At 36.1% G+C, this 14,967-nt stretch overlaps 1 protein-coding gene across 2 annotated transcripts in view; it reads left to right on the forward strand.

Moving 5' to 3' along the window:
- The window catches only part of anxa4 (annexin A4), an 11,351-nt gene extending 10,643 nt beyond the window's left edge, over positions 1-708 (forward strand). For both annotated transcript variants that reach the window (XM_007567652.2, XM_016679527.1), the window contains exons 12-13: positions 138-260; positions 497-708. In XM_007567652.2, the coding sequence (XP_007567714.1) occupies positions 138-260; positions 497-553 (180 nt within the window). In that variant the 3' untranslated portion in view covers positions 554-708. The remainder of the gene's footprint in view (positions 1-137; positions 261-496) is intronic.
- The last annotated feature ends 14,259 nt before the right edge of the window (positions 709-14,967 follow it).

The raw sequence follows: 14,967 nt of genomic DNA on the forward strand, positions 1-14,967 counted from the left end.
AAAATAAAATAAAAATGTGTGGATTAAGTTTTTATCAGTTTTACATGATGTGAATTCTGCTTGCAAATCTTTTTTTTTTTTTTTTTTTTTTTTTTTTGGAACAAAACCCAAATGTAGTTTTTGTCTTTCTCATCAAGGGTCTGGGCACCACAGATAGCGTCCTCATCAGAATAATGGTCGCCAGGGCTGAAATTGACATGTTGGACATTAAGAGTCAGTTCCAGAAGATGTATGGAAAGACTCTACACTCCTTCATCAAGGTGAGGGCCGGCGACATGCTGTGGTCAGCTCAAGCTTTGCAATCCATCAGCCATGATCTAATTATGATAATTGCAATTCCAGCTTTATGTAATGCGAGCCTTTTAATCTGCGAAAGATTTATTGTTCATTTCTCCCACACGAGCTGCCTTTTTGTTTTGTTTTCTCATCTGCATAAAAGTAACAAAGAAATCATTTTTAGATCATTTGCAATAACTTTTAAATCCTCACTGTTTAGGGAGACACATCAGGCGACTACCGTAAAATCCTGCTGGAGCTGTGTGGAGGCGAATAGAAACGTCCAGCCGACATTCAGCCCCGCTTCTTCAGACCACATCATGTTTTTTTTTTATGTTGTCTTCTTCTCTGCATTTCTCATTTTGCTAATTAACACAGTGCCTTGTATCACTGTTTCAGATACCAATTAAACCAAAGATCAGTGAACCTTTACACCTCTGTCTCTTTGTAATTCATTACGTGTCAGGAGGTAATTAATGGCATTAAAGAAACGCAGACGCCTCATCAACATTTCCAACAGATAAGTTGAATGCTTAATTACTTTGCTGCTGTCACTCTTCTTCTGTCCAGTCAGTAAAGTCCATTTGCTTAATTGGTCACAATGGTCCTTTGTTGAGTCAGCCCTGTTTCACTGCACGTAATTACATTAAAAGGTTGTCACTATATTAGGAAGGCAATAAAGTGCGTTCTAATCAAGAGGATGCGATAAAGAGGAAAAAGTTATAACTCGCTTTAATGCAGTGCTTATACTCAAAGAGACCACCAGGGGGAACCAAACTAACTCTTATAAATGTTTGGCTGCGGAGTTCTTTGCAGTGCGGGAGGATCTGATGGCATCGTTTGTGCTGAACCTTTTCGTAAATAGTAAAGTTAATATGTTCTCATTGCCTTTGTCGTAATGAGCAGGAGAATATCCAATCATTCAGACGTGTTTCTGGAAAAAACTGCATCGTTTAAAACCTCATCAGATCCGTTGTTCACGAAATTAGACGTCTGGAGAGCTGCCTACATTCATGTCTTTCACTTGAGGCGATGCCGCCCTCTGTGACTATCTGCTGAAGACCTCATTTAGTCGTTTCCAATTTGAAGAGTCTCCCAGAAAGGCTGCGTTGTCAAGATACAAGACACAAGATTATCTCAGTGGTGAACAGTTACTGCGCAAGGTTTTTGACATTTATTGTTGCCATCTTCTTCATGCTGTGCTAAAAGTATTTCCAAAACATTATGGAGAAAGAACCGTGCGCGTGTTTTCTGAATCAAAGGAAATGTCTCGTTCACTGCAAAAGATGAACTCTGGAAAACTTAAACAAGAGAGAAAATTATTCAACTCAATTTTGACTAAATAATGTCTATCACTCATCTATTGCATGATATCTTAACACAACAAATTTTATACTTAAATGGTAAATAAAGACCAATTTCCTGCCAGAATGAGTCTCTATAATATTGCTTGTGGGCAATATATCTTACACAGTTGGTGTTTCTTTGCATTTAGATTGTTGTGTGCTGTCATAGCTTTAAAAACAACCAACAGCAGATAAATAAATAGTTGTGTCAGAAGATTTCTGGGAAAATTATGCCGTGTTACAGCTCCTTGTCTTCTTTTCAGAGCCCAACTCTAATAATCAAAACTTCAACATCCGTAAGTAGCTGATGCCCAATTAATGTTGGATGTGCACCTCTGTTTGATCAGCATGATGCAATTCTGTGTCGGCAACAAATAATGAATTTTGTCCTGTTCCGTTGTCTAATGTGACAGGTGTCACCAAGAATGCGTAATAAGCAGGCACAGTGTGAGATGTTCAAGTCGTCCATGATTTTTGAAATTGCAGTGATTTGGACAGATTTAAAATACGCAATTGATGAAATTGGGCATTAAAAACATTTAGAGCTAGAAGTTGGCCTTTTTAAAATTAAATATGTTCTCTTTAAAAATTAAAGTGCTTTGTTTTTCCACATATTCACTTGTGGCAACCTTTGACCTGGATGTATTCTGACTTTTTGTCAACAGTCTCTTTCTTCTTACTGCTGTTACTTAAAAGGGCAGTTTTGCTAAGTGCATGACTACTTTTTCCTTTGAAAATGTTCCTTCACATGGTTTGTGGCGCGCTGCAGCTCCTCTGGAGTTACAAAGGACAGAATGGTTTATATGATAAACACTCTCCTTGGACAGCATTGTTGGTCTGGGAGATGCAACTTTATTTCAGATAATTCACTGAAATGTGCTGATGTGTTTGAAGGTGTTGAGATGTATAGGAATATTGTTTTATAACACATTCCACCTTTGAACTTCTTTAAACTTTAATCCAACGCTGTCTTCATAATGACGCTCACACAGATCGAATCCACAAACTTAAGTGACCTTTAAAGACTGTTTTACATTTAGAGGTAACGGAGTAAAAACGGGATACTTACAAATTCATACGATGAAAAAAAATGAAAGCTACACTTTCCTTCCAATCCAACATTTGGGATGATTTATAGCATGAAATTCCATTAAAAAGATTGATGTTTGTGATAAAAAAAAATAGCTTGCAAGCCATGTAGAAAGGCACTGCCAATTGCTTGTTGGCTCCAGGAAATCAAATGTTAATAGAAAATCCGATTTTAAGGCATGAAGTGGTGATTTACGACATCTGGAGAAAACGGTTCATGTTTTTAATGCCATTTCATTCTTAAAATCAATTTCACTTGTTTCAGGACAACAATAAAAACTTTTACATCCCCTCTTTACTTGCAGAGAATGTACATGTGATGGGAGCCAGAGGATGCTTTCTTTTACTCTGACAATCACACAACCCAAAGAAAAGACAAAAGAATGGATAAAAGAGCATGTGAATGATGCAAAAGACCAGAAGAAGACAGCTGGAGGACACGGCTGTTTTATTCAAGGATGCATGGAAGAAATCTGGGCTTCCGTCTGTTCCAGGTGAACTAAGGACAGCATGTGGAGAATATGCTGCAAACAGTAAAAAAAAAAACAGGCAATGCTGTTTCTGATCTATTCAAAATGCAATCAGCAGCAAACTGAGAAGAGCAGGGGCGAAAGTAAATGGTGCAGACAAATACATAATTGTGTAATTTCAAAATAGATGGCATGAAACACATTTTTTCGTGAAAAAAAGAGAAGTAATTATTCCTTCTTGCCCTGTCAGAACTCGAGGCGTAATAAAACCCCAACAATGTACCAGATTTAATCAAGGCAAATTTGCACAAAATGAGCATAGAGTCTTAGGAGAAAAATACAATTTTAATGGCTCTACAGGCAGAAACACAAGTTCGGTAATATGGGTAAAGAATGTGTGATAATATGAGTTGTACGTTTTTATTTCACCATAAATCTAAAGAAATATCTAGGGACTGCAGGTCATCTCTGGACTTTCTGTTCCTGTCCTTAAATGGAAAATTAAATACTAGCTTAGAAATTCTAAGATTTATTCTTTTATATTAAAAAGAAGGTTGAGATTTATTATTGAGGTGGACACATGTGGAGAGCTGTTTCATTCAAAGTTAGATTACACTTTTATAAAGGATAGTCTTTGTGTATTTCTAATTAGGAATAGCTAGAAATACCTATATATATATTTTTTTTTTAAAATATTCTTAATAATATGATCAAGCTCAGAATTTTCCAAACTCTTTGCAGATTTAGATTGAACATGTTTGATTTAATCGACACGTCTTCGTAGTTGTTACTGTTTTGCAGTGACCCGGTTAGAGTCCTGAGCTGAGGAAGATGGAGAACCTTTGAAGGGAACCAAACCTGAGCTTCCAACCTGAAAGACATGAAGATCATTGAAAGATGAAAGGTCAAGAATACCAGAGGAAACATGAAAAGGTTTTCTTCAATCACAAGAAGCGTTTTATCGCCTCAATGCTAATAAGTTTGCTAATTAAGAAATCATTTTCGACATGCCACTTTCTTGTTGAAATTTCGGTTTTCTACCACAAAGCATACCTCAAAACATTGCTACGTTATCTTTTGGGAATTATTAGTTTCATGTTTGGTTATGATATGTCTTCATTTCTTTACCTAATCACTTGACAGTAAGGTAATCACTAAATTACTTTATAGTAATTTACCCTAATGCTTGATTCTTGATCAGTAAATCATTAAGGTATAATAAGCATCAGCTACGTGTTTTTTTTAATACATTTATAATTTAAGTATATATCTGTAAGAATGGAAGTCAATTTCAGCATATTGCTGTTATTCTGAATTCTACTTGATGATGCAAAAATGATGTGGAAAACGTTGGCAAATCTCTTATATTGCATGTCAAAAGTTGTAAGCAGATAAAAGCGGACAGTAATTTGATTTGATGCCACAGCTAAGCTCTAGTAGATTTCATTTACTCAGAAGTTACTACTTGCTTTTACTAAATGACTGAGATGGAGGAAAACCTGGATGTTTTTTTTTTTTTTTTTTTCAAAGGTCTTTGGCTTGAAATAAAGCAAAGAAGTTCCGTGCGTAGATTTACTAATTCTGGAAAAGTGGTAAATAAGTTGAGTTGTTGGTGGCAGTGTTTGGGTTTGATGAGCTTCTAATTGTCCTTATTTACTGTACAAACTCATTTGCAACCAGTTTATTCAGTAATGGTCAAATCTGTCCACAAGGAGCAGGTCTAATTAACACAAACAAGGATGGCTTCTCCTGTTATCACGGCTTGTAATTTACCAAACCAAACGCTTATTTGTTACTGTAACACAGACAGAAGAACAGAGCAGCTTTCCGGCAGCAGGTGACATTTTATACTTTGCATTATTTTATTAAAAGTAATGGCAATTAAATAAGTCATGTTGGCTGCATCATTCTGTACTTTATTTCTCTGCAGTTGGTGACAATGTAGACGATAATGATTCAGATTAAAAATTCACAAAAATGCAAAGAGACACACAGTAGTGTGGAGATGAGAGGTTCCATGCATCCATGCATCTTATCCAAGATTATGTTGCTGCGGTATCAGAAGGAAAACTCAAACATTCCTCTCCCTGGCAAGACACTGGTAGCTTTCTCCACCTCATTTCCAATATTCACTTTAATCCAGAAAAGGACTTTAGATTAAAGTGACAAAGCAACAGCTGGTGGTTATCCCTGTAACCTTTACAAATGTTTCAACCACACTCCTTCCCTCCACTTAACTTTCCACTGTCTGCTTAACAACTGTCACATCATGCCAGATTCCTTGGTTATTACCACGCAGAAATATCGTGGAAGAATCTAAAAAGCACAATCTGGTTGCTTCTTAAACTTTTCCCCTTGATTTTCAGTCTTGACTGACTTTAGAGAAAAATGTGTTGTTTTGGTGTCAGCTGACGTGACTTTAGGTCAGAGATCAGACATGTCCACACATATCTGCCAGCTGGGGAACAAAAACAAGCCTAGAAAAAATGAAGAGTTAAAGTAAGGTGACAGATTCTTCCTGAGCTGAGGGAAAGTGTGTTACCTGCCTTAAAAACGGCACACATCTAAATGTTTGGTTTTTCTTTGTCTTTCACCTCAGTTGTTAACAAAGGCTGATGAAAGAAACCATTCAAACATTTACAATATCTCTCATTTAAAAGCTACCTCGTGTTTTTATTATAAAAAAATCCTGATATCATTACAATATTTAAGATTCGGTGGAGTCCATGCTGTGCATGCACAGTTTAATCTTTGAAGATGTCTCTCTAAATATTTTATTTCAGACTAAAAAAAAAAAAAAAAGACAACGCAGACTTTATAAACAATCACTGCAACTTGAAAGACAGCCAACAAATGGATCAAATGAATGATTCATTTTATCCCCCAAGCCTGAGTAAGAGAATTAAAACAGAAGGAGACCTGCCTTTGCATGCAAATGTGAAAACAGCGAGTGAGGAGATCAGTCCTTAATAATCACCACCGGATTGATCTGCAGCGGTCTAGGAAATATGACTAATTAATCTGGCATAAACTGTACTGTGTAAGTTCCTCTTGTTAATTGTTTAATGTGAGGAAGCACATTCAAAATAATAAATATTTTGTTAAAAAAATAAATAAATAAAAAAAATAAACCAAAAGGAATAATTCATTAGGATTAAGGAAAATAAACAAGAAAACTAACAAAAATGTAAAAATTATTCTAAACCAGAAAAAAATGCAGTGATTGAGAGAAATAAATAAATGTTTTTATTAACCTGATTTTGAACTTTCGCCCACATTTTTTTGCTTCTGACTGAAACCTCTGTAGCTCACAGTGACTCTGGACTGACTTTAAATGATCTTTTGTTCTTCAGAAAATGAAAGTGAGATTGTCGGGCAGCGTTTATAACCTGGAAGAGTTTAATAAAGAAACACTGATGGATTTCCTGCAACTACATTTCTGGGGTTTTATTATGTAAATTGCCTAAATAAATTCTTGTCATATTAAAGTTCAATAAGAGTTTGTCCAGATCCATAACACGTTCATGATTACTTCTAACTTTACATAATGTTTGACGTGTTAAACCCTGATGAATGTGTGTTTTAAGAAGTAAAATATATTTCACGAACCTAACAAACTTTTTTAACTTAAACATATCTTCATGCAGCTTCTCAGATTGATTCAAAAAAGTTGATCAAATCGAAAACGAAGATGCCAAGATTGAGTTAAAAGTTGGTTCTGAAAAGCACCTTCAAAGAGCTCCAGGCAGAAACTTCACATGGAAACTTCTAAGCAGCGACTCTGCCGACGTGATAACATCTGCTTTTCAGTTTTCATCTCGGAACACGCAAAAGCATCTGGCTGCTTGACCTCGGGCGAAAAGATGGAACAGAGAAGATGGTCAGACTATTAACATTAACAACCTGACTGCTGTTAAGTGCAGTTTAACGAGAGTCAGCTGATGAGGACGAGTCGTTGACTGATCGGTATCCTGATTAGAAAAAAACTTTAGGAAACTTTAAACACTTTATTCATCTCCTAATCAGCTTTTAGTGTTTTTCCTATCTGTGTTATATATATATATATAACAAAACAAGCTTGTTTGCTACTTGTTGCTTCGTTTGCATATTGCAGTAACAGGCAGCAGGTGGAAACTTGGTCCCTGCAAAGACACTGAAGTGACAGATGGTACTATGAAATGTGTCGTAATTGGAGGCTCGTCTGGGAGAATTAATTGAAATGGTCTTCTTTTGAAATCAAGGCTCTTTCTATGTAAATGGGATCCAGCTCTTCATTTGTTCGAATGAAAACATTTTCCTATTATCTCCCATTTTTCAGCTAATGTTGACTGAAAAGAAATCAACGCCTATTAAAAACATTCCGGTTGCTATTCTCCCCTCGTAGGACGGATGGTAATGAATTCGAAATCCAGCTCCTGTCTGACTGATCGCTCAAGCTGAAGATGGTCAAAATTAAAGGGTAAAGATAGCTCTTAAAATCATAAGGAGTAAGAAATTTCCCCCCATGTGGATTAAAAATATCTAAGAGACTAATCTGAATGCTGATTTAGAAAGAGAGGGAGGGTAAAGCACCCTAAGGATGGAGAGGAAGAGGTGGGGGGTTTTATTTTGTTCACGAGAGACTGACTTCATGACCAGTGGGCTCTGACTTACTGAGATTACATTTATTAGTATGAAAAGGAGGAGGGAAAGGAGAAGCCCAAAGCTGTTGTCTTGTTAAATGTGCTGAGCCGGCCCCGAAGGTTGCTATAAATACAATAATCTGTAATATTACAAAAGAAACAACTGATTCAGACAGAGCAATTGTTCACTGGAGTCTGATAGTCTAGATAGAAACACATCGTCACCCTGCAGTACAAAATTTGATACGGTGACATGCATGGACAGTGATCTGAAATGGGCTACTCTTGTTTTGTGTTTTTTTTTTTTATTATTCAAATTGTATCTTTTATGGACATATTTTCCACTCTTGCATTATTGAAATGTCTGTTGAGAGGTAAATATCTGCCAGCAGACAGCCACGGTTGTCTTCGCAAAAATATTTTTGATATTATTTCTTTTCAGAGGAATAATTTCAGAGACAGATGCTCACAGTGGGTTTATGTTTCATCCTGTAAACAACAACATACATCTCTAAAGGGATCGTTTGGGGGAGGGTAAATATACAATTCATGAGTAACATTTCAACAAATTTGAATTATCCCAACTATTCAATAAAGAAAAAGAAAAAGAAACAACATCTGAGTTCTGTTCTTCCTTGTTTTACCACTGAAAAATATTCTCTCTGGGCTATTCTCCACTGAAAAGCTGGAAACTGAGGAATATTAGCAATTCAGTCCATTGGACCAAGTCAATAAGCAGAAAAGGAGGCTGAACACAAGAATGAGAAACAGTGTTAAAAGGCCAAAAGGTTAAAACACGCATTCATAGCTGTAGTAATTACATTTTTTATATTTTATGTATTTAATTTTCGTCAAAAAAAAAGGGAGAAAACTCCCATCTCTACAAAGTAACAGATCATTTACATTCAACATAAATTGTTCATCAAAAGTTGTTTTAAAAACTATGAAATCTCCAAAGGTTGACGTCTTTCATGGAGTCGTGTTTACTTTCATTCTTCTTGTTTATTTTTTTATGTTTACTGCCTGTGGTCCAGAACAAGTTTTACCTTCAGCTATAAACCCAATGCACTCTGGGAGTTCTTGGTGTTTCTCTCTATTTCTCAGCTTCTTTTATGGGTGATCTACAGCCAGAAATCTCCTCCCAGCTTTTCCCACTGCCCTCACTCTCTGTTGCCCCGGCATCATGGTTTTCTGTTTTTAGACTCAGATTTCCTCTGAGATCTGAACTCTTGGGCCCCAAACGGTACATTTGCACATCTTTATACAGTGTACAAGCTGGACAGTACAGCCCGAATACAAGAACATATTGTTTTAAAAAAAAAAAATGTTTTAAAGGAGAAGCCATGCCTTACATCCTGACTTTATAAAATAGACAGAGTTTCATCTACAAAATGCCATAAAGATACAAAACGCTAATGACTGATGGGACAAACATTTATTCAAAGAATGCGATAGGGAATGAGTAAAACTGAGGCATTTTAAATGGTATTTATATGTTTATTCACATACTGTAAAAACAGGGTGAAGCACTTAAAAACTGTAGTTTAAGCAGAAAAAAACAGAAATCACTCACATGAATCATCGATGAGTAATGGTGTCATTTTGTTTTAACTGCACCGTCACTCATCAGTGGTTCAAGTGACTGACTTCCCCAGGTGTGCGATGACTGGAGGCTCCTCAGCAAAAGTTTGGTGAGCTGGATTTGTATTTTACATACGCAGCATGCAAACAGGAGGTCTCTGAGAGAGAAAAATAGGATTTATAACCAAAGAGTTTAATAATATTATAGGTATTATAGTCTTGTTATAAAGAAACAAGTACGAAGAAAGTTTAATTAAAAGTTGAGATGCAACCGGATTAAAAAACATCAACTTATGAAGAAAACTTTGCGCGATATTATTTCTCTGCAGCTCCCTTGGTTACATTTTTTTTAAAATATTTTTACATTAAATTTTTCTCATGTTAAAAAATGATCTTCTGGTTAGGATGTATGGTGGATCTGAAGCAAACAACAAAAACAGACGCAAGAAATTATCTTTGTTGTGCCGAACTATAACCTCATATGCATTACCTTTTGTTATTACTATGAATTATCATTTTTATTTTTAGCTTTAATAAAAGCTTCTTTTAGTCTCATGCAAAAGCTAAAAAACAAAAACAAAAAAAAAAAAAAACGTCAGTGATGGTAATATCCATTTTATTATACTTTCTATTCATTTTTAAATGCATAAAGGTAATGGTGAATTTAAAATGGCTGTAACTGCATTTTTTATCTTATGAAAGTCCCTCTTTGTGCTTAAATTGTTTTGGCTGTATTCCATGTAAATATCTCTCTGAATATTACCCAGATGTGTTTATATGGAAATCAGCTCTGCTACATTCACCAGCGCCCCCCGTGCAGCTGCTGCTCACCCTCTTAATTTAAACACCTTAGCACTCATTGCTTTTTGACTTGATGATATTAGCAGATTTAAAATAGACCGTCCAATAATAGCTAAACTGTATTTCTGAACACCAACCCTGACAAATCTAACCGGGCCTGTTTGCAGGATTGGTTCTCCGGGTTTGTTTTACATGAAAACCTTGCTTTCTGGATCCATTTTTTTTCTTATCACAGAACCGGGATGAAAACGCAAAAATATCATGATACCAGCTCGTTTAATCATGTCTTTCATCTGGCTTGAAAGATTACAAAATAAAGGCTCGCCTCCAGTATTTTATATTCTTTTCACAGGACATTTTCATACCTGAGTCGTTACTTCCTCCACAAGCCAACTCTTATATATTCTGCTTATCTTTGTACATAATCAGCGATTGAGCGTCACAAAGATCGCAATTTCTAGACTGAGTTTATTAACGTGGTGAGGAGAGAACATGCAGACCTGCTAAGTCAAACGGAGGTGGGATTTGCCAGAGAGGAACAGTGCTGTGATTATCAAGTCTCCACATTAATGAGCAATTCCCGAGGGTTTAGAGCTCCCCACTGTACAAGAGTTAAAAAACAGAGAAGAGCTCAAAAAGTCCAACGTGGTGGCCCATTCATTAGCGCTGCATTACCTTGGCCAAAGCTATGAGCAGTGGCGCAGCTACACATTATTCAGGTGGATGCGAAAACATAAATCAGAGCCCCCCCAACCCCCTCTCTCCCAAAGGAAGGTTGAAGGAGCGTGGAAAACATACGGTCGCTCAGCCTTTAAATCTTGGTCCAAATGTGTATTTTTGACCAATTGTAACAGATTACCTTTATTATTTTAGGTTCGTAAGGGTAGCAGACCCACGTCAGCTCAAAACATGCAACAAGTTGACATTTTTCTGAGCTGTTTTCCATGTGACTGGTTTAATTTAATATGCTGGGTCTCCTCCTTTCCTTTTTTTAAGATAAATGTTACACTAACAGGGAGAAAACATTTCCAATTAATGATCATTTTGCCTAGAAGAACACAATGTCTGGTCAATGAACGGGTAAATGAAAAGTTAATTGTATGTAAATATGATGCATCGGGTGCAAAACTTTGCTGTTATTAGCAACACATCATTGTCGGGACGTTAATATCAAGTCAATGAGTCATTATACCAGAGGAAAATGTTTCACATATATTTTTAAATATAGGAGCTACATGAGTTGAATAGATAAACTGGTTGCTTACAGTAGTTTATTACATTTGCATTGGGTCTCAGTCTAAAAGTAGTTTTCAATTCTCCCCTCATTTGTCTTCTAATCCATCAAGCCCTGTGACAGGCATGTGGCATTTTTTAGATTTAAATGTTATTTGAGTCTGACTCACAAAGTGGCTAACATTTTCTTTATCATGATTATTTTGTGACTAACAATGAATGTTGTTCATTATCAGTGATGACACAAGTGTGGATTCGCAGAGAGACAGACAAACAATGACTGAAACTCAGAACCACGCAGCCACTGTCACATGTAACTATCAGAACTGGTGTCCAACAATGGAAAGAAAACAATGACCTTCAGACAACGACCCCTAAAGGTCACATCTGAACCCATTCAGATGGTATGCTTAATGAGATCTTCTGCCAATTAGGCATAATTATTCCTCACCATTCATTCAAGTTTTCTAGGTCTGATGCCTCTGTTAGATGTAAGGTAAAGTAAGGTAAATTTTATTTATGTAGCACATTTTCAGCAACAAGGCAATTCTAAGTGAATTAGAAGGAAATACAAACAAAACAACAAAACCAAAAGAAAGACACTTAAGGTAAAAGCATAAATGCTAAATGTTGGTTCTCCATGTTTGATTCTTGTTGATTCTTGTTCTGGGTTGTTAAGTAGAGTTTTATCACCTGAAACTAGTTATTTATTTATAGTGATAGAGGAAGCACACAAACAGCTTCTCATATTTGAAATCATTATGTTTATCATCACTCGAGTACGAGGAACCTTGTAAAAGTGCTCTTTTTTTGGGACTCATCTCCATATGTGGCGACCTGCAGCTCAGGAATGTGAGCACATCGCACATTTCTCATAGCTCACTGCCAGCACAACGGCTCTCAGCTGAGACGTGTTACTTGAGACTGAGGGAGACATTTAAAGTTTCTGTGTGAAGTGTGTTAGGACATGTAGCAGCTTTGGGGGAGGCAATGTTCTTTGACTATACCATGTAGGGAGATAAGACCTGGACTGGAGTCTAGGTCCAGGTCTTATCTGGACCTAGACTCCAGATAAAACATTCCTGAATTGAGTTTCAGAGACACAAGGAGCTGTTGTAGTGTTTGTCTCTCCCAATTGCAATTGGTAATACATTACATAGAATTGGACGGTGTTTTCTCACTGTTTTATTGACCTCAATAAACACATAACCTGTTTTCAGACAGTCATCCAATGCCTAGCAAAGAAATCCAATAAGAAAACACCACTCAGATTCAGACAGGTGAGACCATTCCTCCAAAATACAACTCAAACACTCAGCATAAGAAGAGTGATTTGGGTATCAGCTAATAGAGATGCTAGGCTAGCATATTCAGCTCAAATCAGAAGTACGACTGTGTAGCTGTGGTAAAAGTGAAACAAAACAGCAGTTTGTTACTTCCAGGTATGCCCTATATATTGCATGTGGACTTGTGGGTGTAAACAGTCCACAAATGTGTCCAGGAGAAGAAAATTAGCAGGAGAACCTGTTTCAAGCAAGTCACCTCTAAAGATCCTGCTGTCTACAAGCACGCCCCGTCTCTGTCAACTGCCTGCTTCCTCAGCAGCTGACCATGCAGATTATTCTCCATCATGTTTCATATCACTGAAGGTTATTATGGAAAACCACAAGAGTCAAAAACTAGTTTCTTTTTTCTGGAGCAAGAGTGGCTGCTGCAAACTTGCGCGCAACCTTTCTCAAACCTTCAACCTCAACTTCGAAGATAAAATTTGAATCTGCATTATCTGGTTTCAGTTTATTGTGTTATGTGTTCTCAGGTACAAAACTATTCTTTCTTATATTTTGCATTTAAATATAACTTCAGTCATACTTTGTATACATAAAAACTTCATTTTAGAGCAACTAGTCAGTGGTTTCTAAAACAAAAAATGTATTACATCCTCCAGAGGCCATAAAAGGAAATATCGATTAAACTTTAGGTCTACATATTGATATCAAGTAGTCAAATGTCTTTAATAATTGAAAAAGAGGTCATCCTTTGGCCATTGCATTCAAATTGATTTTTATTTCACACTGGAAACAGTTGCTACATCATTTCATTGACATGATGACCTCATAATTATGATGCTTTTGTGCAAGATTTTCTGCAGTATTTATTAATTTCTCCAGCCACAGCTTCTCCGGTTCCAGATGAAAATAATAAGAAACCAGATTAACTAAAAGTAAGTCACAGGATTTTCTTTTGGACCCCTGAGGATAAAAATAATGATTTTTCATTTACAAACTTGAAAATATCAATACCAGCAGCAGACAACATAATTACTAAAACATATTGTCCTGTACCTTTTATTTTCTCAAAGTTCAGTTATTTTTTAAAATTAGAAATAACAACAGTGTTTTGTGTGTGTGTGTGTGTTTTGTGTGTATTGAGTTTGGGTTCCTTGTCCAAATTAGTCACATAATCACAGAATATTTACCCATTGTTTTATGAGTTTATCTGACATTTTCTGCAAGTTGTTCAATGTGTCCCATAAAATTAGAACAAATTAAAGATTGCAATAAGTGATGTGAATTATTATTTAGATTGTTTAGCCTCAGCCTATGATAAAAAGGTCATTTTCTAATTGTTTACCGAAGGGGTTTTAATATCTGTGACTGTCGTTTGGAGCTCAAAAACACTCAGAAGTGAATAATTGTGCAATTTAAAACCTTTTACAGATGGACACTCTGTCAATAGCAGAATTATTTATTCTCACCAGGCAACAATCCTCTAAAAGGGAGGTATTTACAAAACCTTTTTGTTTTTTTATGTAGATATTAAAGCTGTCCGATGCACCTTCAATTACATGAGTGAAAAAAGAACAAAGTTATGTAACGATTGTGGGAAGTTTTTTGCAGTGGAACGGATGTACAGTACAGTACATCACAGCATGTTTTATTGAGCTTGAACGCAACTAAATTTGTACCTTTGCAGATGTGTAAAAGAAAAATAATTAGACATGTGATCATCACACATGAATCTGGTCATTTTACTTTTTCTCGTTTCTTATTCTTGTAGTTTTGGTTTGCAGAGTTTCAAGAACAGAAACTATTGCAGAACAGAGTTTATTTAATGATGAAAATAAAAGGAAAACTTACAGGAGGAATCACAGGTTGTGGAGTAAAGGGACATGAACAGGCAGATGAACGGGGATAACAGGAGGACCCAGTGGATTCAGTAAATGAGGGGAAAAGAACAATTTTGATCTAAGAAATCAAAACCCAAATGCACAAAAAAAAAACAAGCTAAAAGAATAAATATAGAAAGTGAACATAAAAGAATTAAATAAGATTGCAATGCTCGACTCAGAGGAGCGAACAGAATATGGGCAAGACCTGCAAAAATGGATAAAAGATCAAAGCACCCAATGATCGTAGCTTGGTTGTTTTTGCACCAAAGCGCCATCTGCCACTTTCCATTTTATACCAACCATTCGGCAGTTTCTGTCCAATCTTTTTAATTTTGAATTTATTCACAAATCAGACATGAAATAGGTTTTTTTCTTTCAAA

The sequence above is a fragment of the Poecilia formosa genome, unplaced genomic scaffold (genome assembly GCF_000485575.1).
Source record: "Poecilia formosa unplaced genomic scaffold, Poecilia_formosa-5.1.2 Scaffold6, whole genome shotgun sequence".
NCBI classification, from domain to species: domain Eukaryota; kingdom Metazoa; phylum Chordata; class Actinopteri; order Cyprinodontiformes; family Poeciliidae; genus Poecilia; species Poecilia formosa.